The sequence below is a fragment of the Neovison vison genome, chromosome 7 (assembly GCF_020171115.1).
Source record: "Neovison vison isolate M4711 chromosome 7, ASM_NN_V1, whole genome shotgun sequence".
NCBI lineage: Eukaryota > Metazoa > Chordata > Mammalia > Carnivora > Mustelidae > Neogale > Neogale vison.
In genome coordinates, this window is record NC_058097.1 from 189,018,040 (window position 1) to 189,043,893 (window position 25,854).

Here is a 25,854-nt window from a genome sequence, read left to right on the forward strand (position 1 = left end):
GGTCCTGGGATCGAGCCCCGTACCAGGCTCCCTGCTCAGTGGGGAGCCTGCTTCTCCCTCTCCTATTCCCCCTGATTGTGTTCCCTCTCTTGCTGTGTCTCTGTCAAATAAACAAATAAAACCTTGAAAAAAAATAAAAAGAATAAACGTCTAAATAGTTTCATCAATCAAGGTTAAATAAATTTGGATGGAAGGTAAAGCAAGATCCATCCCTGGTCACTTGGTCTCCCTTCCCTGCTAGAACACCAGTGTTGACATGAAAGGTGAAGAGTCAGCAGCTCATGTTTCCTAAGAGGGAAGACTGGGATTTGAGGATAATACATCAGATAATATTCTCATCTTGGAAGCACTCCTTTTTTAGAGGATCTAGTATAAGTTCCTATGCAAGATATATATAGAAGTAGGGAAATGGGTGGCAATCTGGCAGTTTCTCCCAACGAACCCAAGACTTTTTTTCAGTAGCTTACCTTGGGGACGTACAAAGAGGTCTTTGGTGCAGGGGAAGGGTGCAGTGGATAAAATACATAGTTCCTGGGAACTAACTACATCACTCTAATAGACTTTAAATGCTTTAGTTCCGTGCATCAATAGCAGGTGTTTAGCCCCATTTCACAGAGTGCTGGACAGACAGGGACATAAAAGGCAGTGGTACTGGGGATGAAAGTTTGCCTGGCTCCATGTTTCTGCCAAAAACGTTTCTAGCCTCAAAGCTCTTTAAACTCTAGCACTCATTTTTCTCAGAGCCACCATGTGATGTGGCCTCTAATAAGGATAAGACAAGGGAGCTCTTCTCTGGGGTGGATAAGGAGTTGGTAATGCCTGATGGGGGAAGGAGACGTGAGACGATGTTGTTATTACTGACACTGCCTTCTTCTTTTTCTGTGCCAAGGTGGGAGGCCTTTGAAACCACACAACTTGCAATGCTTCCTTCCCTGGAGGCACAGCCTCCATCTGTACCTGTTCTAAATGCACTGCACACTGAGTTTGTGAGGGTTTAGCCTTGATTTAGCCACCCTTGTATTCAGGCATCACGTTTAGCATAGCAGCTGGCTCCTAATCAATACATTTCTATTAAATGCATGTTATTACCCTAAAGGAAACAGAAAGGGACCCATGTAACCTGGTCACACAGAGAAGGCTGGACACAAGTTTTGATAACTCTATGAACAGACTGTGAGTAATACTTCTGTGGCTACAATATTTATATTGCTTCACTCTTAGGCCATCTATGAGATCTCCTAATCGCTATAAGTGTGATATTGGAAATGAGACACAGAAAAGAAGGACAGCAGAAAGCTTATAAGTCAGAGGATTCTGAGAATGGAGTCTGGTCTAAAGCGTACCCCTGCTGACGGAGCTTAGTAACCTGCAAGCCCATCAGGCCAGGAGGTCTGCTAAACTAACAGAGCAATGACCGGATTCCTCCATTAGATCAACAAGAAGAGAGACCATGCAATTTACTGCTAGGAAAGAAATTCTTTTTAAAATTTTTGAGAATTCCTGGGTACCTTTTTATGGTATTATAATAAAAATTAAAAGCTCTATGAACATGTAAGGCCAGAACCTACAAAAGATATTCAAGATCCAATGTGGAAAAAAAGCAAGTTACAAAATACTTATTGTTTAATTTTGGTTTTTGCTTTAAAAATGTTAGTAGGTACACAGAAAATAAGTGAAGGAATCTCATCGAAACTGTTTATACTGTTTATATGTGTCAGGGGTTAGAATTATGGGAGAAGTTTACTCTTTCCATAGATCATGAGGTGGATGCATTTTGTACATTATATCTTTCCACAATGTTTGAGTTTTCTTTCATTAGGAGTATTTATTATCTTAGATGTAATCAGGAAAATGAGAAATGTAAAAATAAAATGAAACTGAAAAAATAGGTCTCCTAAAAGTATCTTTACCAAAAAAGAGGTCAGAGGAAAATATGATTTGGTAATCTAAAAGAGAGTTTTGAAACCGCATTCTTTGGAACTCTAAGGCTCTTCACCAGCTCTCTGAGAGCCAGCAAGGACACGAGGCAACTGATCTCCAAACACGCCCCTACCCAAACTACCCAGCTTGAGCATTTCGCTTTCATATTTTAATAATGAAGTTCTGCTGATACTAAGTTTGAAAATTTAGGATGTAAAACATACGTAACTAATTTATTTCTAACTGTTCCTCAAAGCACTTTCTGGGGTTTGAGTAGGCTCCCCGGGAAAAGATATCTCTTTTCCCCTGTGTTTTCTGAGCATGAGGTTTTAGTACCAGCTTTTTAGTGCAAGGTCTGCTGCATTTATGAGCTGTCTGGGTAGAAAGCCGCGTGCTCTATGCATAAGGATCCTCTGTTCAAGAAGGCCAAGGCAGCAGGAAGCCTCTAATTCCTACCATCTGGCCAGCCTCTCTGAATCATGGTCAGCCATCCAGAAGCAGAAGATTCAGGATCACCAGAAACTATTTTCAGAAGAATGAGAACTCAAGCCTGAGCAATTAGAAATAGGTCAATGACTTTTTAAAGCAACTTTCTTGAAAGAGGATGCTTTTCTTTGCAAAATTCGTTCTTGCCACTGGTCTTTCTTTAAATAGAATATGGTGACTGCCTATAAATCCTTTTTCTTGTTTTTAGAAGTCTTCTATCACAGAGCCCTTAAGTATTTTTGGAGGTTACTTGTATTTCCATAGCCTTGTGTTTTTGAGAGAAAATCTGATTTTAGAAATATACATGAGAGACTTCAATATTTGAGCTAAAATGGCTGTATTCTCTAGAGTTTAAAAAAAATGCTTTTTAGAAATTTTAATTTTTTCATTTGGTTCTTCATTTTCTGTAATAACCAGGGGAAATCTGTCAAATGAAATCCCTTTCCCTGTTTTGTTTACTCTTCCTGACTTTCACAGTCATATCCTCATCTGGATTCTTATTGGGTCAAAACTAATATGCCATTTTCTGTGTATTATACCTCTGTGCTTCACGAGAGCAGCAGAAACCCATCTGTGAATATCTGCTCAGAACCAGCAGGGGGCGCTCACTCCCACAGGAATCTGAATCCATCTGTAAGGGGATGGTGGGAAAAGCAACCTAACTTTCTTCAGTAAGACTGGCCCTTTCGCACTGCGGATAAATGATCACATGATGAGCAACAGGTTACCGACAATGGTGCTGAGATAAAGCATTCTTGAGAGAATGTATTTAGAGACAGCCCAGCCTCAAAGGCAAGGCTACTCCTGCCCAAAGCAGATGCATACTCTGCCTGTACCTGTTTTTCAAGGCTTGGCTTGCTAAGCTGTACAGTCTGAGGTCCAGCGAGTCTGGTCCCTGGAGTAGCTATCACAATGCTGGTGAGCTGGGCCATGGGGAACGTTTTGGCTATGGTTGCAGTCTGCCCATTGACGACACGGACGGGGTGGATGGAATTCTGGGAGGTAGGGAGGGTCGTGGGGGTGAACTTGGTCAGCATGACGGGCCTCTGGATAAGTTGAGGAGCTGCAAGCATGGGAGGAGGTGCTGGGGCAATAGGAATGTTATTCTGAGCCACAGGCTTGGGTCGAACCTATGGGGAAAGAGAGGATAATATTACTTAAAGAAATTTCTCAAGTCTTGTAAGTTTAAGACATTGCCAGGTCTTTCACACTTTATATGTGAAATGGTATTTAGTGCCAATATTTATTAATATTCATGCTGGTGGTATTAATTCTACAGCTATCAGGATATATAATCTAACAACAGACTCATCAGCTCTTAAGAGGGTCCAAATGTTACCCTACCATGTGGTTTTTCTGAATCCAGACCTTTGGTCCCTCTCCCATACCATGCTGGCTCTTCAGATTGAGGTCAAATGCCTAATCCAGAGACTGGTCGCACTCAGGATTTGTGCCCAATGTGGTAATAATGCTGCCACTGGTCTTATTCCACATTCTCAATTTCTTCATGTTCGTGGCTTCATTCAGTGTGATTCCTTGCTCTCTAACTCCCTGTTCTTGGCTGCTCCTCTAAGTCGCCTTTGTGGGCTTCCTCTTCCTCTGCCCAATCCGAAATGTGTTTCTCAGAGTTTTGTCTTGGAACCTCTTTTCTTCCCAATCTCTTCACTCTTCCTGCGAATTCTCACCCATCCCATGGATTCAATTACCATCTACTGTACTGAAGACATCCATACTTGGTATCTTGGGAACAGACATTTCCTAAACTTCAGAATCACATACTCAACTGCCTGTCATATATCTCTACTTGGAAGTCTTCCAAGAAATTAAAAATCAACATGTCTAGGGGCTCCAGGCAGGCTCAGTCCGTGGAACGTGCAACTCTTGATCTTGGGGTTGTGAATTTGAGCCCCATGATGGGTGTAGAGATTGCTTAGAAATAACATCTTTAAAAACAATGACAACAAAAAATCATTATGTCTCAAACTCACCTATTTCTTCCTCTGACCCTCTCCTTCCTCCTATTATCATCCCCTCAATAAATAAATAAACTTCAGAACCATTTTTGATGCTTTCTACTCTACCTCTACTTCCTAAATCCCTCTCAAATATGGCTACTTTCTATACTCATCCTGCCATCACTCTACCTTATGTTTAGTTTACTAGAACAGTGACAAAGAATTATGATTAAAAACACGAGGTTAGCCTTGCTTGGGTTCAAATCCTGGTTCCTACCTCTTACTAGCCGGCTAACCTCAGGTAACATAACCTGATTTAAGCCAGCATTTTTCAAACTTTCTGTACAGTGACCCTGTGGGCAAAATCTTTTCCCCTGATGCATGAAACTTTGACCTGCAGTTAACTCTCCAGCTCTGTTCCCCTGGAAACCTGATTAAGGGTAAGAATGTCAACTATGTTACCAGGCAACATTGCTTATGGTAAAAATGATCCCTTACTGCTAAACTGAATCTGAACGGGGAGAATTAAAAATACTTGATGGGACACCATGCTTTGGGCTTCATGAAGTGGGGTTACTTTTGTAACAGCGTGTCCCCATGTGTGGGGACCTTGAAAGCCATGGCTATGGAATTGTTAGAAGATACAATGGCTCCTGCATGGCGTAAGCCTTCTATGCCAGGATGGCTCTCCTACCGTCTAGATCAAGATCTCATCCCCCTGCACCTGAGCTATCACTGGACAGCTGCAGAGACTGTCAATCAGGCTGACTAAAAATGTCTGATGCTGTCTTTCTGGTAAGCTGTGGTTTCTGTCTTGTATTGTTCCAAGTAGACTGGTACCATGTGTGGGCCAGTCTCACGAATCTGAATATTTAGCTGAACTTAACATGACCGTGTGGTGGCTGCTGTAGACACACAGTAGGGAATAAATTTCTTCTTTTTTTTTTTAAAAGGAATACATTTCTTACTGTAACCAGTACTTGCATATAGACATAGACCTCTATCTCTATAAAACAAAAACTTGATGAGACATTACATATGCGCTATGTACTCTTAATATTTCATATTCTGTTTTGTTCATTTTATTTAAGAACCCTGGTCACGATCCATTAGATTGATTTCACATAGCCTACTAATGGGTCATGACCCTCTGTCTGGAAAACATGGACTAAGCCCTAGGTTCCCTACCTAAAAAAAAATAGTAATACCTACTTCCACAGGGCTGTTGTGGGGATTAAAACAGATAACCCACAGAAAGTGCCTCGCACAGTAAACAGTACACAGCAGCAGTCTTTAAACATTCACAATTACTGTTGATGTCCTAACTATTCTTCTTGCCCACAATCTCGATCATCTCCAATCTATTTTCCACACAATGACAAAAGGGAATTTAAAAAAAAAAAGAAAAGAAAAAAAACTCATCACTTCATGTATTTGTTTGAAGTGTTTTCATAGATCCCTGTTGTTTCTGGGATAAGGCCCAAATTCCTACATAGTCTAGAAGGCTCCATAAGCTCTGGCACAATGGGCTTCTCCAGCCTCACCTCTTCCCCTAGCCTGAGTCGGCTACGTGGCCCACCATGGTCAGCTATACCAAATTGCCTTTTGGTTCCTTAGGCTTACGTGTATCTCTCCATACTGGATTTGCATATATGTTCTACCCTCTGCCTGGGACACTTTTATTCTTCCTCCAAAACTCTGTTGGGCTAACTTTACTAGGATTTTAGGGCTCAGACTGAATGTCAACTCTTCTAGGAAACTTTCTAGAATACTCTTAAGAATGAGATGGGGGATCCCCCCATGTGTGGTCAGACTCCCTTGTACTTCCCATAATTGACACTGTGATTGCTTGTACATGGATCTGAAGCTCTCTGAGGGCAGAGAACGGTCTATCTTAAAAACTGGCTTTTCTGATACCCAAGGATCTACCAGATAAATGACTGAAATCACTTTACCTTGTGTTCTCAATGCCCAAACCTACTGCACAGGCAATTTGGAAGTCACCTACGTCCACTGATCACAAAATTCCTTTCTCTTCTCTCTCTGCCTGCAACATGGGCCTCAGATGGGAACTCCTAGGCTTTCTACTTGGCAAGTCAAGTCCCCTCAAAACCTAGACTGGGGCAATCCTGACATCCTGCCATGAGAATGAGTTCAGTCCAATTGCTAAAAGAATTCTCCCAGGGCAATACGCGCAAGCAGAGCTGCCTAGGTCTAGGTAGAAAGCTTCCTGTGTACAACCCTAGTCCAAGCTTCTATAGGCAAGGCTTTGTGTTTAAAAATGATACTAAATGCCATTACTTTCCAGAGCAAAACTAAATTTCTTTGGTTTCCACTGGTTAGTTTGCCTATTGTTTCCTTCCCTACTCTCTTTGGCTCGTGGCGGGGGTGGAGAGTAGTGATGGCATTCCTTCCCCACTGGCAGGTAGGTTTGGCTAAACTTCCAGTAAGTTAACATCATAAGGTTTAAAATGGTGCCTTAAATTCTCCTTTTCTTCACATCCCCCTGCTACTACCTTTGGTCACTGCTAAGAAAACCCAGTGATCAAATAAGCTTCTTCCCAGTATAGAAATCATCATCTAGAACTTTTAGCTAACTAAGTAAGATCTGAACAAAGCTGAGCTGATACGCACACTTCATGTGACTCAGAGAGGGCCCATGAGGACTTCTGTCTCACCTAACCCATCACTGGGCTTGTCCCTGCTTTACTCACCTGTGGAAGAAAGTTTGGACGTGGAGTGAGTCGAGGAGGGGGTATAAACTGTGGTACTTTGATGGGCTGAGGAGGTGTTGCCTGAACCTGCTAAAAAACGGGAAAAATAAATAAACCACAGAGAACAACAGTTGTTCAATATCAAAGCTAGGCATTCTTAAAGTATTTTTAGCATCACTATTCCCTGTATCAGACAATATTTTCTAAAAATTTTCACTGTAGAATTAACCATCTGAATTTAAGACTTCCTGAAGAAAACTTTTTTACTTTCCCACCTGCACATTTTACCCTACAGAAGTGAACCAACTGCATTTCTGTGTCCTTACATGCCTAAAGTAAAACACAGCAGGCTTGGCAATCTTAGACAATTTCCTCTGACATTCAAGAACTCTTGCACGTACATATTTTAAAAGTCAAGACTGGATCCAAAGTAAAATCAAACTTGCTGCCTGGCCAAATGGGCTTTTTCCTAATATAAGAGCTTTATCTAGCACTGAATGGCTTTATTCCTGTAGAGAAGTCTCTAATTCTCAGCATTTGACTGAGATAACTGGTCACTTCTCTCAAGATTCCCAGTAAATGCCGAAGCTTCACTTTATTGCTACCTAGTTTACTCATCACTGGTTATCATCCAAAAGCCACCAAGAGCTCTTAGCTGCAATTTTAAGAATAGACTTTAAAACCACAATTTGGTTATATTTTCCCCAAGCTTCAGAGAGCATCAATTTCCAAATGATTTCACCCTAGAATCTCATGAACAGTTTTTGTTCAAGTAATTCTTCAAGGGATGTTTTTTTTTTCCCCTGATAGACCTTGGACACGGACACTGTTAATTTGTGAGTTTCTTGAATATTCTTAAGTGCCTCAGCTTGTTCTAGTACTTCCTAGGTGCAGCCAATTTCAAGTGATAGTGAACGAAAGGAGTTCAGCGGGGAGTTTTCCCCAAATCGGTAATACAGAACCAGAGAGTCTATAAGCACTCAAGTTTCACAGGCAGGTCTGCGAACAGGATGGAGAGAGCTACGTGCAACAGTGTGCATGCCCTTATGAAGGACACGCCTCCCTAAGTCAAGTCAGACTTCGACTGCATATAACGCACTGTATGGATCTGGGTCCTCGGTGTCAAGGGACACTTGTACAGTTATTTGAGCAGATAGTAGGAATGCCATATTCCCTTGTGAGCCCCAAAGGAAAACTTGGTATGGCTGAATGATGGAGACTAAAAAATCCAGCAGGAGCATAAAATGGATATACTCTACAAATGCATATCCTGAACCCTCTCATGTGGCCACACATGAGTAGCAGCTGCTGGCTTACCAGAGTGACTGTGTTTTTTGCCACAATTTGGACAGCCTCTGCCCCAGGCCCAGTGACCTTACTAGACGTCTGGAGGTTGACTGGTGTGTTCTGCACATCAGTGCTGAGCACAGCCTTCTGACTGTTGATGGCGGTCACCATAGCAATGGTAGGTCTCTGGCCCACAACAGAGGCAGGCATGGTCGCAGTTGCTGCTTTCAAGACGAGAGGTAGTGTCTTTGTGGTAATCATAGAAGCTGTAGTTACAGTCTTCTAGGAGACATGGAGAACAGATATTAGGACACTGAAGTGTGACCCCACTAAACAATATGCTGCTAATCCCCAGAAGAAAACAAAGCAATGATTCTTATAATCAAGTTTCTCAATATAACAGTATTTCTTTTGTTTACATACAGCACACTTCTTACTGTAGAGAAAGATAATCTCTAGTTTGTGCCAGAGTTTTCAAACTTAGCTTTAAGTTCATAGTCATAACTGCAGACAGATATGGGCACAGGATTTTCAACAATGAATGGGGTGGGTTTACAGGCATAGAATGTAAGTGTACCTATTTATCTACTTTTTTTTTATTCTTTGCTTGTTCTCAATTTAAACTCTGCAGAGGTTGCCAATCAATGGGGTACACAACATCTCTATTTTTAATTGCTACAACCTCATCGATATGAAGCCATCATATAATTCTGGTTATCTGCCTCCTGTGACACAAAAGCTGGGATGAAAGGACAGTGTCTTTTCATTCTTTTGAGTGTCCCCCTAGAGAGGAGGAAGGGAAACTCACATGAGGATTAGCACAATTGTTGCCTCAGAGGCAGTAAATCCCAAACTCTAGATAATAAAACCTATTAACCACCTAGTATAGTAAATACCAGCTCTTGATACCAAAGGGCTGAGAGTCACTAACTACAATCTTTTCTCTGGAGAGCTGCTGCAGAAGCAATCAAAGATACGGTGAAACATGACAAAGTGGAAACAAACACCTGTGTTTCAAAAAGCCTTACAGATCGGGGTGCCTGGGGTGGCTCAGCTGGTTAAACATCTGACTCTTGGTTTTGGCTCAGGTCATGATCTAGGAGTCATCATGTTGAGCCCCGTGTCAGGCTTGTGGAGCCTGCTTGAGATTCTCTCTCTCCCTCTCCCACTGGCCCTTTGCCACTGCTTAGGAAAATAAAAATAAAAATAAAAAAGCCTTATGGTTGAGAGGACAAACAGAGGTAACAGGACTTGCTCCTCCACTAGTGCTGAAGCTCTGCAGCTGTAGTTTCTAGACTTCTTACTGAAGTAGGTAAAGGGAACAGTTACAAAACAAGAAAATGCAAACAACCTTATTACATGGCACACGCACCTATCCAGTGCTGTTACTCACTCAAGATCCTCGAGATCCAACCGTTTCAGGAACACAGAAGTGCAACCAGAACAGGCCGGTTCTGATTTTGGTACTACTCCACCTTCTTCTTACTCTATACTGGCACTGTCCAGTTTGGTAGCTCCCAGCCACACGTGGCCATTTCAATCCAAATTAATTAAAACAAAATAAAATTTTTACATCAGTTCCTCAGCCACACTGTCCACATTTCAAGTGCTCAAAAGCCACTTGTGGCTAGTGGCTACCAAACCAGACAGTGATTTCCAACACTGCAGGAAGTTCTACTGGACAGCACTGATCTAGACCAGTGAAAAGGACCCTGCTCTCCCTGAAACAGATCTGGACAAATCCCCCCGTGCATTTCTAGTTCAGTGACTATGTCAGTACTTGTGTACTAAGTTAGGTTTTTTTTGGGGGGGGGGCGGTAATTCTTTACTTCCATCTTCTGCCTGAAATACACACATACATCATCTAATCTTTTAGTATCTTTACTTCCTTTCAATGAAAACAATTAGCAATCTGGCCTCATCTATCCCACTGCAACCTACAAGCAATCTTTATTAATGCTTGTAACGAAAATCACCCATATCTTTGTTTTCTCTTCTCTAATCAACAAAACAGGCATGTCTCATTCTCCTTGCCAGTGCCTCCTCAAATGTGAAATGGGAGTAAAAGGAGACCACTGGTATTTATTTGGGCGGAGGGGTGGGGGTTCATCTACTATTAATGCAAGATGAAAACCAAATAAAAGCTAAATGCTGTTTATCATTAGAAACATTACATTAGTGTAGAAGAAAGGACCGACTTTACATTGCCAGTTATTTGTAGTAAGTGTTTTTAACCCAGTGTGACATTAGCCTATCTTTCAGTTTAAGACATTGAAATACAAAGACCTTTTCAAATGGTGAGCAAGTCACACCAGATGGCATTCAATCTTGGTGCCAACACAGGTTATGGAAGCAAAATCTCTCATCAGCAGAACTCACAGACATGGATTTTAAAAAACAATTGTGCATGCTGTTACTGCTTTGAAAGAGGTCATGTACTTTTGTTTGAAACATTGTTGGTTCAGGTAAATTACTATCAATATTTTGAATCACCCTAAGGCGATTATTCTAAAGAAAGTCAGTGAAACCTCCAACTAACCTGAATTACATACTTACCATTAACCGCAACACTTAAAAAAACCCTTAAAACCTAACAAGTCTGTTGACACCTTAGGTTAGCATCTTATTCCCCTTTATAAATATTTAGTTATGGCTAATTTCACAACATGTACTCCAGCATCTATACAATTCTCTGTATGTAAAGGTGTAGTACTGTCTAGTACTATATTCACTGATGAAAACTTTTTGGAAAATACATCAGCTAACCACTTATTCACACCAGGCCTAACAGAGGTATTGCTTAAATTCTTCCCTCTGGTCTGGTGCTTATTCTAAGTGCTTGGGGATATAAACCAAACTCTTGGGAGTGTTAGAGTTTAGATGACAAAAAGAATCTACAATTTTGAAATCCAAACCTAACGACAACCTCTGACTTGTTTGGCAGGAAGGAGAGAAGACACGGGAGAGGAAAGGTATCCAACAACAAAGAAAATGATGTTTCTGGAAGCTGTGAGTAGTCCCTGGCTGGTTGATGCTGTCCAGTTGTGACCGGCTTCCAGATAAGTGAGCAGTTTCCCCACAGCGTCATGAAGAGGTTCTTTAATTTTCACAAAATCTAAACGGCACCAACGAGAGTTCTGCATGTATTAATGCAGAAATACATGGCATAAAGCACTAAAAATCATTTTATTTATTTTTTTGGCCAAGTTATTGTAGTTTACCGGCAAAGCATGCGGTGTTGATTTAAAACAGACTGCAATGAACAAATTGGAACGACCAGGGGTTATTACTACGGGCGCTAGTGAACTTCCATCCCTAGTTTAGGCTATTTTCATTTAATTTTGAATGGCAAGTAACTGTTGCGCACTTACATGACTATAAATAGAACCAACCCACTCCTCTTTTGGTCCATTAGAATTTATTTTCTATTTGGTTTCATTAACTGTTGCTTCATTACATTTGTATTCCATCATTAAAAAGAACACGACTGTGAATGTGAGTTGAAGGGTATACCTGCATTCAACTCTACTAGTCTTTCATTCTTTTTCTGTGAATTGAAAAAATTTCAAAATCTACCTACAGGGATGAATTTGAGTTAACTAAGTAAAGGGGACCGGTCCCCCCACTCCCCATGCCTTGGTCCCTGCTAGCCACTTGACTCAGAATAAAAAACATTCTCTGCCAAGCATCTCCTGTTTGCCTGTGCTGACTGCTACTTAATATTCTTTTCCAAACTTAGATATTTAACATATGCCATATACAACTTCTCAGTTGTCCTTGACCTCATGGACCTTTAAGGACTCCCTTTGCCCAAAACTAACAGTTCTGCCATGTACTGGAGGGCTTCTCCAAGCTAGCTTCTTCCTACCTCTCTGGATTTATCTTCCTTCGCCATTATTGCCCAGAATCCACACCTGAGCCACATCAGTCTCTGCTATTCCTGGGACACACATTTACTTTTGGTCACATAATTGTCTACATCTGTGACGCTCCTCCCTTCTGCTCTATCGCTAAAATCTCACTGATCTGTCCACATCCTGCTCAAGTGTCACCTCATCCGTGAAGCACCTCTGATCTCTCCAGTTAAAATTTACTCTTCACTAGTACTTTCATTTTATTCTCTTTGTTAGCTGTTTACACTGTCCTTTTTTCTAAATTTTTAATATTCTTGTTTTTGAATCCACCTTCTTCATTGCCGAGCACGGTGTCTGCATATAATAGAGACTCAATAGAAATTTACAGGATGAATGAAATTGATGATAATATACCAGATTCTAGGCAGGGACCGTGACCACCTCTTTGTATACCAGAACCTAGCACACGGAAAACACCCAATAAATACTGATTGACAGTTTATTGTAAAGACAGAAACCAAAAACTTAGAGGGTCTTTTGGCTTTTAAAATTATACATCTGCATTTAACAAAACAGAATAGAACAGAACAAGCTTAGATAAATCAATTAAATATACGGTAGGTGAGCTACCAGGTGGACAGCTGCCACATAACACTGTTTTGGGGCTAGCCCTTCGCCCCTTACTATCACTCACCATCCCACAGCAACACAGAACTCAGACTACTGGGAGGGAAGAGCTATTGTAAGTATTACATAAGTATTTCCTCTGATTTGTGGGACACCGAATGTTACTTGAACAGAACGTGTCCATGGGTTAAGAGAGAAAACTCCTACATACCAGGAAACAATGAATTCTACCACACTCTTTCCCTGTAGACACTTTCTGATGAAACTGTACTTTGCAAAGTGAACAAACTAATCAACTCCAACAAAAGTCACCTGATAAGCAATCCTTCAGAAGAAACAGAAGTCCTGGTCAGGGGGTTTTAAAAGTCAGTTTGAATGCTTCATTTTCAAAGAGCCCCGGAGTGGAGATTATGGTAAAATTTATGCTCCAGCTATCTGATTTACAACAGGAATTACTCTTTTTCCTACATTGGCAGTGTTTTCTATAATGTTGGCATTTCGTTTTTTGGTACTGTACAGTAGTACAGAAGAGCCATGAATGGACAGATATTTTCACCAGAATACCTGGGTTCACATCTTGGCTCTACCACACATACTACCTATATGATTTTAGATAATTACTTCATCTCTCTGTGTCTTGGTTTTCTTTTCTAAACAACAACAACAACAAGAACAATAATAATACCTTCCTTATTAGGGTTGTGGTAAGGACTGTGTATGTTACATATGTAAAGTACTCAGGAGAGTAGCAGTTTACAGTAACCTCCATTAAATGTCCACTATCTTTACTAATCTTTAGTATTTTTTACAAGTAATATATTCCTCATTTGAAAAGTGTTCTATGTGAACCAGCCCAATGTCCATAAAGTGATTAATCAAGCAAACTATAATCTTTTTCTCTATGTATACAGTGAAGACCTGGTACTGGTGCATAAAGGATGCCCATGCTTGCATTTCAGAAGAGCCCAACATCTTTGAAGTCATGTGCAAAAATGAGTGTTATTAGGTGTGAATGTGTACTGTTCTGGAGAGAAGATCCACAGCTTTCACCAAAGTCTTAAAGGGGTCATGATCCCTAAGAATCAAGAACCACTGCTCAACCATCCCATCTTAAAAGGTATGCTCACATTACAGGCAGGTGTGTGGAGATCAAGCCTGAATAGTTTGCGTGTGTGTGTGTGTGTGTGTGTGTGTTCCAATAACACTTGATTTATGGATGTTGAAAATGGACTTTCATATAATTTTCATACGAAATAATACAAATACTATGAAATACCTTTAACCATTAAAAATGTCAAAAACATTTGCTTGGAATAGTTTTCCTAACTGAACATTACTCCCAAATATGTCCTTTTTGTGTATTTTGCCTTACTGTCCTTATATGCTAGTTTAAACGCCCCTTTCAGCAAAAACATCTGCACAACTATACCAAGTTAGAATGTTATCAAGTCTCCAGTTCTTAGTTCTAGTTTGGACCTGTAGCTTCCATTTCAGATTTCCTTCAATATATTGAAACAGGGCGCCTGAGTGGCTCAGTGGGTTAAGCCGCTGCCTTTGGCTCAGGTCATGATCTCAGGGTCCTGGGATCGAGTCCCGCATCGGGCTCCCTGCTCAGCAGGGAGCCTGCTTCCTCCTCTCTCTCTCTGTCTGCCTCTCTGCCTACTTGTAATATCTCTCTGTCAAATAAATAAATAAAATCTTTAAAAAAAAATATATTGAAACAAATTCATATCTCTGAATAATGGAAACACATCACCCTTCTTCTGAATGCCTTTCTACCTGGTTCACCTCCACACCTAACTGCTAAGAGTTCCGGCAAAACGATTTCAATGGAGGCGGAGTCACACGGACTTTTAGAACAGGTGCAAAGAAATAGTTCCAGAAATGCAAAATAAGACCTTAGTTCTTAAGACCTTAGTTCTAACACAGAGAAGTGATTTTTCTTTGTCACCAACTACCTTTCCCCTCTTCTTTGGACAGGTGGGAAATCATTTGACTTTTACTCCTCAGTAATACCGTTTCCTTCTGCCAGGGAATTTCAAGGGATTTTTTTACCCCTGTGTATAGTATAAAAAAGTAAGCACAATAACTTTTGTCTAGGATTAGCTGAGCTTGGTACTGAAAGGGGCCCTAGCTCTGCCTGCCTGATAATAAACCAGCCGAGCGCAGGAAGCCTGCAGGGCTCCCGCCACACTTTTACCTGGGAAGCGGTCAGGCTGGGAGAGGGCGCAGCCGACTGGGCGTGGTGGTGATGGTACTGCGGCGGCTGCTGGAGCTGCTGGAGGGGTTGCTGCTGTGCTGTTTGTAGTTTGTTTTCAGACTGTGGCAATGGCTGTATTTGGAACTTGTCTGGTTGTTCTTGCTTCACTATCAGGTTCTTCCGTAGCTGTTCAACTACCCTTTTCTACCCCATGGAGACAAAAAGAAAGACCATGTATCAGAGTATTGTCCTGTCAGCTCTGTGACGTGTGCAGCCACACACCTCTGACATCGTTCTGTGACCAGCTTCACCTAAAACTTGTGACGTCTAAAATTTACAGATGTGACACAGGAGGAGAAACCAACAGCATAGGAAACATTTTATAGCTCAAGGGAGACGGAGCCACACAGAGGAGAAGAGAAGATAATGGACTTCACAGAGCAGAGCTCACATTTCTTGGCCATCATTAGCCTGGTGTGCTCAGCTGGAAGGGCAATATCATGTGGCCACTAACACCGGGCTCTGGAGACACAGACTTACGTTTTGCTACTTACCAGCTCTCGGATGTTCATCAAGCTACTTAACCTATCTGTGTCTCGATTTCCTGTTCTGTAAAATGAGGTGATTAACAATATCCTTGGGGTTCTTATGAGGACCCGACAGGCTGCTGGATATAAAGTACTCACAACTGTGACGGGCACATTGCTGGTGGTTTTACTTTTAGTATCTGGTAACACGGACATCGGCCATACTAATTTTTGTTATTCGAACAAACATCACGTATCGTTTTCAAACATTAAACAGACTCTTAAACAGAGAAACCCTGATCTCAGATATATGCCATACAAAGAATACTCATTCTAAATGACCCAACTGTGAAACTCATGAGCAGGACCTCTTTGCTGGGATAGGATCTGCGGAAATGTGTACCTTTGTTTAGGCAAAGGAGGGACTTAGTTACATGGGATAAAAATTTAAAACTGGAGTTTATTGAATTTTCTACATCTTATCCAAATCCAAGAAAAATATGTATTTTGATACTTTCATTACTATATTTCAAAAGAACATAAGCTCCATGAGGGCAAGGACCTATTTTGTCCACGATTATACTCGGGGCTAGAACTATGTAGCTTAGTAAATGTCTCCTCACAGGATGTGAAAAGTGATGGGAACCGGAGACCAGCAAATGACTCAGGGAACATGTCCTATAAAACCACTGGGGGCCAGACTGGGGCTGCCTCTCTGGGCCTAATGGCTGGAAGCAAGTGTAAGCAGCACTCTTCATATACTTTCAACTGAGCTCACCAGCTGAGGTTTGTTATTTCTGATAAAAAGACTGTCATTTTCTTTTTCTTTCTTTTTTTTTTTTTTTTAAGATTTTATTTATTTATTTGACAGAGAGAGATCACAAGAAGACGGAGAGGCAGGCAGAAAGAGAGAGATATAGGGAAGCAGGCTCCCTGCTGAGCAGAGAGCCCGATGCGGGATTCGATCCCAGGATCCTGAGATCATGACCTGAGCCGAAGGCAGCGGCTTAACCCACTGAGCCACCCAGGCACCCCTAGACTGTCATTTTCTAATACAGATCATGAATGAAGAAAAATAAGTGAATGAAGATCTTTAAATAAAGGGTTAAGTGACACCATATGGCCAGGTTGACCTCAAATTCCCCTTATGATGCTAGCCAACTTCATTGCACATATCCTCTAAAGAACCCAAACTTATAAGGTTACTTGCTTAACATATCTGAGCATTAAAATATTTATAAAATGGATTTTTAAGAACTTTTAAGTCAATACAAAATATATTATTGAGGGAATTTTTTTGTATTTTTATTGATTCTTCTTAGGCAATGAAAATATCGTATAAAGGCCAATATGGGGGGGGGTCTGCTAAACTTTATATTCTGTCTTCACTGCCTCTTTGAGTAGTTAAATTTCACAAAGAAAAGAAAAAAGGATGCAGAGTCCAAAGTCTCTGCAGAAACCATCTGTAGAATAAAAATGCAAATTAATAAAAATATCAAATTCTTATAAAAAATTAACTTAAGTCTTCAAAATCCTATTTCTCAAGTATAAAAAGTAATTGAATTGATATAGTTTAGGAGAAGGGCAAGAAGTGGCAGTGGTGCTACAGATAATTTTGAGTATCACAGATAGATTTTATTGCGAGGTGACTTCCAGAACATTAAGACATTCAACAATTAAATCATTACTTTAAAATCATTGCTCTCAGTCCCCCTCGTTAACATAAAACCAGCACTAAACAAACATAGTAATGACTAGCTGAAGTGTAGCATCGGTACACCACAAAAGGGACACCAAGAACCTCTACAAAAAACCCCAGCTCAAATCGAGGGGAGGAGAGAAACCATGAGGAAATAATAGAACACAAATGTGACACCTGCCAAAAAATAAACTTTGAACAAAAAACAGCACAGGAAATGAAGTAATTACCCTACCAGGCACAAAAGGAAAAGATATTTTTCCCCTCTACAGCCATCCCCGGGACATACAGCATGCTCTCCTATTTAACTGCCCAACTGGGGTAAACTGGAAGCAAGACACAAAGCCCAGAACCCACTCCCAGTGTCGTGTACAACAGAAGGGAACAGTAGGGGAAAGAACGAGGAAGGGATGCAGGCTAGAGTACTCTGCAGCCATATGGCCAGAACGAGGTGACGACCAATCAGAACCAGAATCAGTGAAGTGGGAGTCGGTGAGTCACACTGCATTCACAACTGTTCCTCCCCCAGGGCCTGAAACAAAGCCTGTGGAACCCATGGGGAGGCACAGGGATCAAAATACTTGCAAACTTACATTAGTCTTTGAGGGGAGGAAAAAGAAGGGGGGGAAGAGAAGAAAGCAGTGCAGATGGGACATGGGTCAGATCATATGAGCTGGGTACAATTTTCTTTGAAAGAAGGCTCTGGTATGTTTCAGAGTGCAGCTCAGAAATGCATTGTCCCTGCCCTCCTTTCTCTGTTCCCATTAGAAGAACGCTAAGCTTGCAGTTGTGCATGTCTATACAAATTTTTTTTTAACAATGAAGGTCTGAGGGAAGCACTGATGCCTCCTGTCACTTAAATTTATCACTGCATCTTGAAAACCGAGGACCTGAAGTTAGGCGAGGTCTGAGGCAGAAGCATGCCTTAGGCAGCAGGCTGGTAAGGGAGGTGCCCTATGCTTTAGTGGGCTTTCCTAAGTTCCACAACCCAGACTTGTTCTAGAGCTTAGTCCTGCAGCTCCGGCAAACACACCAGTCACTTTAACTCCAGCAAGTACCTGATCTGGATCAGTACCAGTTATGGGCAGAAAAGAGTACAGCTATCAAATTTCATAAATTTTAGCTATGTGCTATCAAGCAAAGTTCTTAAGGATCCTCTCACTTCCACAGGAAGTGAGCCTATTCTTTTATTATTATATGTTTTAAACAAAGAAATCATGACTTCTGCTGGTCATTAATGAAGGTTATACAAAGTAAACAATTTGGCGTTTTTCAATGTTATTCACATATAAAGGAGACCTTGAAATGTAGCTAACTATTTTGGAACATTAACCTGAAGCTTTGAGAAAAGGGCTAAGTGTCACAAACTGGCCATTTGTCACTGACTATTAAGTTAATGAAAGTTAAAAAGAAAAGGGGGTGGGGAAAGAAGGAGATGAGAAAGGAAAAGCTGTAAAGGATGAAGGTAGGAGGGAGGGAGAAAAAGCCAGTAATGTATGACCTTCTTTCCTTAATATATTTCCTATAAGAATAGGCCAAAGGGTCTGGTGTCCAGAATGGCTAGCTAGTACTGCCCCCTCCAATCAATCCATCTGTCAAGAACCGCTCCATAAACCCCATGTAATTCCAAGCCTCAGAAACCCTTGACATTCCCATCACTAGGTTTTATCAGGGTTTCTTCAGGCAGAAGAGTTCACAGGCCTATAACACTTCAAGTCACAGTTTCTGAGACAGGTAGTCATGGTGATCAATATTGTGACATTCAGCGATACTATCAACGTGTTCACACGACAGCAAGACAGATCCCAAAGAAAATACAGAAGTTTATAGGTATGACTCAATAGAAAATCGGGTTCATTCTTCAGTTATGTAAGTCTATCACTCCAAGTTCCATGGCACTGGTCAATACAGAAGGGAGATGGCGAGATGGCAGGACCCCCCCCCCCGCCAATGAAGCCCCCACTTTATTTCCAGCAAATTCTCAAGAAGCTTTTAAAAATCTTCTCTCAGGGGCTCCTGGGTGACTCAGTCGGTTAAGCGTCTGCCTTCAGCTCAGGTCATGATCCCAAGGTCCTGGGATCAAGTCCCACATCCGGCTCCCTGCTCAGCAGGGAACCTGCTTGTCCCTCTCCCTCTGCCTGCCACTCCCCCTGTGTGTGCGCTCTCTCGCTCTCCCTCAGTCAAATAAATAAAATCTTTAAAAAAAAAATCTCTCAAAAGGAGCTCCAGGTACCAGGCCTTGCCCTCTATAACTACATGTCAGTGATCCAGTCAGTTGCTCCACTTACTTGTGTTACATTCTACATTACCTGTTTTATATAAATTATGATAGGGCAACACCCACACAGACATCTTCTTACACGGTACTGCCTTAAAAATTCATCCTTTGGGGACGCCTGGGTGGCTCAGTTGGTTAAGCAGCTGCCTTCGGCTCAGGTCATGATCCCAGGGTCCTGGGATCAAGTCCCACATCGGGCTCCTTGCTCGGCAGGGAACCTGCTTCTCCCTCTGCCTCTGTCTGCCTGTGCTCTCTCGCTTTCTCTCCCTCTGTCTCTGACAAATAAATAAATAAAATCTTAAAAAAAAAAAAATCATCCTTTGTCCCCTCCATCAATCAATCATACAATCTGAAAATAGAACCCACACCCTTCATGCCAGAGACAAAAAAGACTTGTAACTTTTCACAAATCCAGAAAGTCAAGAACAAATCTTACCTACCTTCCTATGTAAAATGCAGTGAAAAATTTTTCCAGGTCTTCAGACTCACCAATAGCTCAAATGAAACCAGCAAAACTAAATTTTGGTGTGCAGAGAAACTAACATGGAGAAACTTAGATTTGTTGAAGTCAAAATTTACTCAGAGATGGAGAAAAAAAAAAAAAAAACTTTCTACTCTCTGACTGAAGTTCAACCACTGCATTTATAAGCAATACCAATACTGAAGACACAGGAAGGAGATAAGGTAATAGTCTTCAGAATGCTACTACATAATTATCCTCTAAAGAATAGGGTATATGTTACTGTCATAAAATTAGTCACAAAATTAAATCCGGGGGGGGGTGGGCACTTGGGTGGCTCAGTGGGTTAAAGCCTCTGCCTTCGGCTCAGGTCATGATCCCAGGGTCCTGGGATCGAGCCCTGCATCAGGCTCTCTGCTCAGCAGGGAGCCTGCTTCCTCCTCTCTCTCTCTGCCTGCCTCTCTGTCTACTTGTGATCTCTATCAAATAAATACATAAATAAAATCTTTAAAAAAAAATTAAATCCTGGGCAAAAGGTATGCGTTATTAAAAGGAAAGAGAAAAATGAGGGAAATTTCTACCATTTTATGAATAAGAACACAAAGACAAGACAATAAATTCAAAATCAGCCCCTTTCTAATGCAGTAAGTAAAATTCAAGGGAAGAACATACACTGAAGTTATTAGAGAGAACGTTCTAGGTAAGACATGCAGGACAGAATTTTGACAGAGAAAAAGGAAGAGGAATACTGGCGGCAGCAGGTATAAAAATAGACTTAGCTAAAAATAACTGCATTTTATTTGTTTTGTAAGGCACTAGAAAAGTTTTCCCCAAACTCTCTGATACTCAGTTTCACGGTTAGAATTAGGCAAATAGATTCTAACCTATAAAGCCTCTAAAAAAGGGATATGCCCTTTGAACATACCACCTGTCTGACAGAAACTACCTACACCCCCTCACCTTAGACACAGAACCGGTTACTGTCTACTAACAAGGACCTGTTTGATCTTAGAGAGCTGCAAATGCTGACGCTGTTTTAGAGCTCTGCAGAGCGCCATGGAATTTGTACAGTGCAATATAAATAAATTGAGGACAGCAGCAGGTGGAATTACCAGAGTTGTTTTTTTTTTTTTTTTTAATAAAGTTCAACATTCTCCACGTGCATGCTTAACAGATGGTGGAGAACACACATGTATGTCATGGTATTGATTTTTGGCTTACCTTTTTAATTAAAAATACATTTGTTGGGGTTTACTCTTCCTTCAAAACACACACGCACACACATATACACAATGATATTGAAATCAATAGGTTTCACATCCCATCTCCACAGGAAATTAGACCTTTTATTCATATCAATGGGATTATATTCCATGTCCATAGGGGATTAGAGCCTTTATGTGATGCCCTGATTGAAATGTGGTTTACATTTTTCTTACTTAGTTCATTCATGCTCTAACAGATAAACTCCTTATGCAGGACTATGAAAGACTGCTAAATTGCCGTAGTCAGACTCTACCTAAACCTAGGGACCCTTCTAAGAACCTGGGAACTGCCTTTATGTGAATCCAACAAGAAAGAGTGTAGCTGTTGAACTCAAGAGAGATATGTCCCTGGAGCACTACGGTTCTCCAGGATGTAACATACTCAAATGGAAGGGCGAAATAGTATAAAAGCAGAGAGAGACAAAAACAAAACAAAAAAGAGCACTGCATGCTGGGGATGGTGGTTGTAAGATATTTCTTTACAATAAAAAACAAAGGAAAGCAAAATCAGAACCCATTTGGCTTATAATTAAGATTTCTATGTCTGGGGCGCCCGGATGGCTCAGTGAGTTAAGACTCTGCCTTCAGCTCAGGTCATGATCTCAGGGTCCTGAGATGGAGCCCTGCCTGGGGCTCTCTGCTCAGCAGGGAGCCTGCGTCCCCCATGCCCCTGCCTGCCTTTCTGCCTACTTGTAATCTCTGTCAAATAAACAAAATCTTTAAAAAATTTTTTCTATATTTCTCTGAAGCACTAAGCTATACTGTCCTGCCTATTTCAGAAAAATATTGAGGATCAACTGTATTAATGGTAGGGAGTGCTTTAGAAAACTGTTGAGGGCAATGTGAAATTAAGGCATGATAACCAATGAGTAATACAATGTGTCTAGGAGGAATTTTTTTTTTAAAGATTTTATTTATTTATTTGACAGGCAGAGATCACAAGTAGGCAGAGAGACAGGCAGAGAGAGAGAGGAGGAAGCAGGCCCCCTGCTGAGCAGAGAGCCCGATGCGGGGTTGGATCCCAGGACCCTGGGATCATGACCTGAGCCGAAGGCAGAGGCTTTAACCCACTGAGCCACCCAGGCGCCCCACTAGGAGGAATTTTTAACTGAAAGCAACAGCTACTTAAATGTGACTTTTACTTTCAATGTCAAATATATTTCAATGGCTTGATTTTTAACATCTAGTCAAATATTTTTATGTTAGTTTTTTTAGCAGGAATCACCAAAACAATGTACAGGATTAAGAAAGAGAATGCTACCTGTTGCCTTTTTGTCTCAAAAGTCAAACACATTAGAGAATATTTCCCTGTATAGAAATCTAGGTATGGCCCAGGTTTCCTATACCTCTACAGCGGTTCAGGGCCATATTTTGAATGCATAAAATAGATGTCCAATTTAAATGCAACCTGACCCAGCAAACACCCTAGATATAGTAATGAGAACAGCAGGAAAAAACATAAGAACCATTTATAATCTGTACAATTTAGCTGCTTGCTAATATAAAAAAGTGCCTGAATCTTTGTGTTTGTACCACAATGAGATATGACACGGAGGCTATTAATTTGTAAATTAAGCTCCAGTTCATCAAAATGCATGCCCCTCTGTAACTATCTGTTACAGACCTGCACACACCATGAGCTTGTCATTCATCATTCCATGGCTCTATTCCACAACTTAAAAGGCAGCATTGCCTTGTTAATGTCAGAGCTGTCCCATACAGTACAGAAATCCTCTCTTTGCTCTGTCCTGAAGCTGCTGTGCTTGGTTTTCCTCACAAAAGAATTATGATTGGAGGTTGCTGTGCAGTAGCTGTCCCTGACAAGTTGGATATGAAAATACAATTTAAGCACAGTAATGATCCTAAAACAGGAGGAGGAAAAAGGGGAAACAAAACCAAAAACCTCTGTCATTTTGTGGGATACTGCTCAGATAAAAGATGGTGTTGCCTACTCCCAAACCTTAGGTACAATAAGAGAGAACGTAAGAAGTCCTCTTTTCACAGAAACACAAGACAGAATAAGATGCTGGAAGAGGTAAATATAATAGACAACCAAATTCTATGCAGAATGCATGTACTAGGACACAAATCAATCATGTCTAAAGACGAGGATCTTTTTAACAATCCTTAATTCTGCAGTTTTATCTTAAAAGAGAGAAAAAGACAACAGTATTAGAACAATATACTATGTCAGGCTGGATACATCAAGTAGAAAATATTCCATGATGAAATGCAGTATTTTCCTTGCATGTGGAAAAAAAAGTAAGTCTTACAAATCACTAAACACTGACATTTTGAATTGGGAAGTATCTTAACAAAAGAACATCCTGAACAACACTCTTGATGTCTAAAAACATAATTGTTATTATCTGCCATCACAGCATAAACACATGGATTTTAGAAAGATTCCAAAGCTACCCAATGAGTGTCTCTTAATTTCACCAAGTATTTGCTATTTGGGTAGTTAATTTATCACCAAATATTTGTTACAATCACTTAAAGAGAAAAATGAACAGTGTTACAAATTTGCTTTCTGACAAGACCCCACATAAAACAACACCGAGGAAGCAATTCCATCACCTACGTAGGCTGCCAAGATGAGAGATGGGGAACTTCAAGGGACTGGATCTTCCAAGACACGTGACAAAAGATGATTTGCACTACTCTGTGTTTAGTCTGAGTTTTCTGCATCAGAGACAGAAGAAACTTGAACTCATCTTTCAGAATTTCAGAGCGGGTTTGCTTTTTTGTTTTAACTTGTCAGTACTAGAAATTTTATTAAAGAGAGCTAGAGATTCAGCAATATAGAAGAAAAGCATGAATAATCTCCTAATGAATAAAAAGCATTTGGTTAAAAATTTAAGTATTTTATTAAATCTTAAGTGTGAAGGAAAACATTTTTCACAGGCTATGAAAACCATTAAATCCAATCCATGAATCTCTATATGGATATTTAGTTTTCTCTCTCTCTCTCTCTCTCTCTCTCTCTCTCACACACACACACACACACTCCGAGGTTTAGAAAAGATGGCATGGCTGCAGTAAAGATGACGTGTTGTTTTTATATCTTTTTTCAGTATACTTCTTGGTACTAAATGGAGCTCACGCTTTTCACCTCTACTGTTCTCCAGTTTCCACATCCAACGAAATTACTGAGGTGCAGGGTCAGAAGAGAGGACACTGTACTCGATGTAGGATCAGTCCCTTGATTTTTAAAATTAGACTTTATTTTTTAGAGCAGCTACAAATTCATAGTAAAGTTGAGTAGAGAGTACAGATACCCTTCTCCCTCCATATCAACATCCCCATCAGAACAGTACACTTGTTAAAACTGATACACCTGTACTGAACACCTCATTATCACCCAAAAACCATAGGCTGCACTAGGATTTACTCCCCATGATGTATATTCTATGCATTTCGACCAATGTACAATGACATATGCCCACCACTGTAGCATATGGGACACTTTAATTACCCCAAAACTCCTCTGTGCTCTATTCATCCCTCCCTCCCACCAACCCCTGGCAACCACTGGCCATTTTACTGTCTCCATAATTTTGCTTTTTCCAGAATGCCATATTATTGAAGTCATGTAGCAGGGAGCCTTTTCAGATTGGTTTCTTTCACTTAGTAATATGCATCTAAAGTTTCTTCTTGTCTTTTCATGGCTTGATAGCTCATTATTTAAGCACTGAATAATATTCCATTGTCCAGATGGGTCACAGCAGTTTCTTGACTTTTAGATATAGTCTAATATGGCACTGGTGAGTTCTAAATGGTCACAACAGAAACAACAACCATCTTATCGGATAGACACTGCCTGCCAGGTAGGACACACTGAGACCCTAGAGCATCTGCGTAACTTGACCTAAGTCTCAAGCCAGGGGTAGAGTCAGACTTAATTAACACTTCTAGTTCCTCATATCTAATTCCATATCCATCCCCTTACCTGCTGGTAAGGACTAAGAGCCCTCACATCTATATACTACGTAATATAAAAAGCCACAAAAGCACCGCATTAAAAATCTTGAGATATATATCTCTTACATGTATCACCCACTTTTAGGAAAAATAAGTAGAGAGGTAGTATTATGCAGCAAAAATAATATAAAGAGTCCAAAAAATCTGGGTTCTGGTCTCATATTTGTCACTAAGTCATATCTGTGACCTCAGGTAAGTTATTTTCCTATTCTTGGGCTCAGCTTCTCTCAGTCTCTAACATTCTCTTCTGCTTAAAATTCTATGAATCTCTGAATGGCAAGAATATAATCTCTTGAGCTATACTTCTTATAAGTGCTATACACAGAAAACTAATGGTCATAATGATGATCTTGACACACACTACAAAGAAACTAAATCATTAAAAAATGTTTCATTCTGAGATTGAAAACTCACTGTCAGGTAATGTACATGAATGAAGCGGGCCAACTAAGAGATAATAAGGAGTGATGGGGACTAAGGTCAACTCGAGAGGGAGGGCCCTGTCTGAAGGCACTGATGTAAGAGCTGCTTTCAACGCTGTGAAGCAAACAAAATCTCTCCGCCAGTTAGATTAGGCCCAGGGGCTACCAGTCTTCAA

The 25,854-nt window shown here is 40.7% G+C and overlaps 1 protein-coding gene across 9 annotated transcripts in view; it reads right to left on the reverse strand.

The window, feature by feature from the left end:
- The window catches only part of PHF21A (PHD finger protein 21A), a 191,935-nt gene that overhangs the window by 38,411 nt on the left and 127,670 nt on the right, over window positions 1-25,854 (reverse strand). For 5 of the 9 annotated variants that reach the window (XM_044259171.1, XM_044259164.1, XM_044259165.1 and 2 more), the window contains 4 exons: window positions 15,044-15,247; window positions 8,393-8,644; window positions 7,076-7,165; window positions 3,243-3,536 (listed from right to left, as the gene is read on the reverse strand). In XM_044259171.1, coding sequence (XP_044115106.1) covers window positions 3,243-3,536; window positions 7,076-7,165; window positions 8,393-8,644; window positions 15,044-15,247 — 840 coding nt within the window. The remainder of the gene's footprint in view (window positions 1-3,242; window positions 3,537-7,075; window positions 7,166-8,392; window positions 8,645-15,043; window positions 15,248-25,854) is intronic. The other 4 variants (XM_044259173.1, XM_044259169.1, XM_044259172.1 and 1 more) reach the window with 2 other exon arrangements.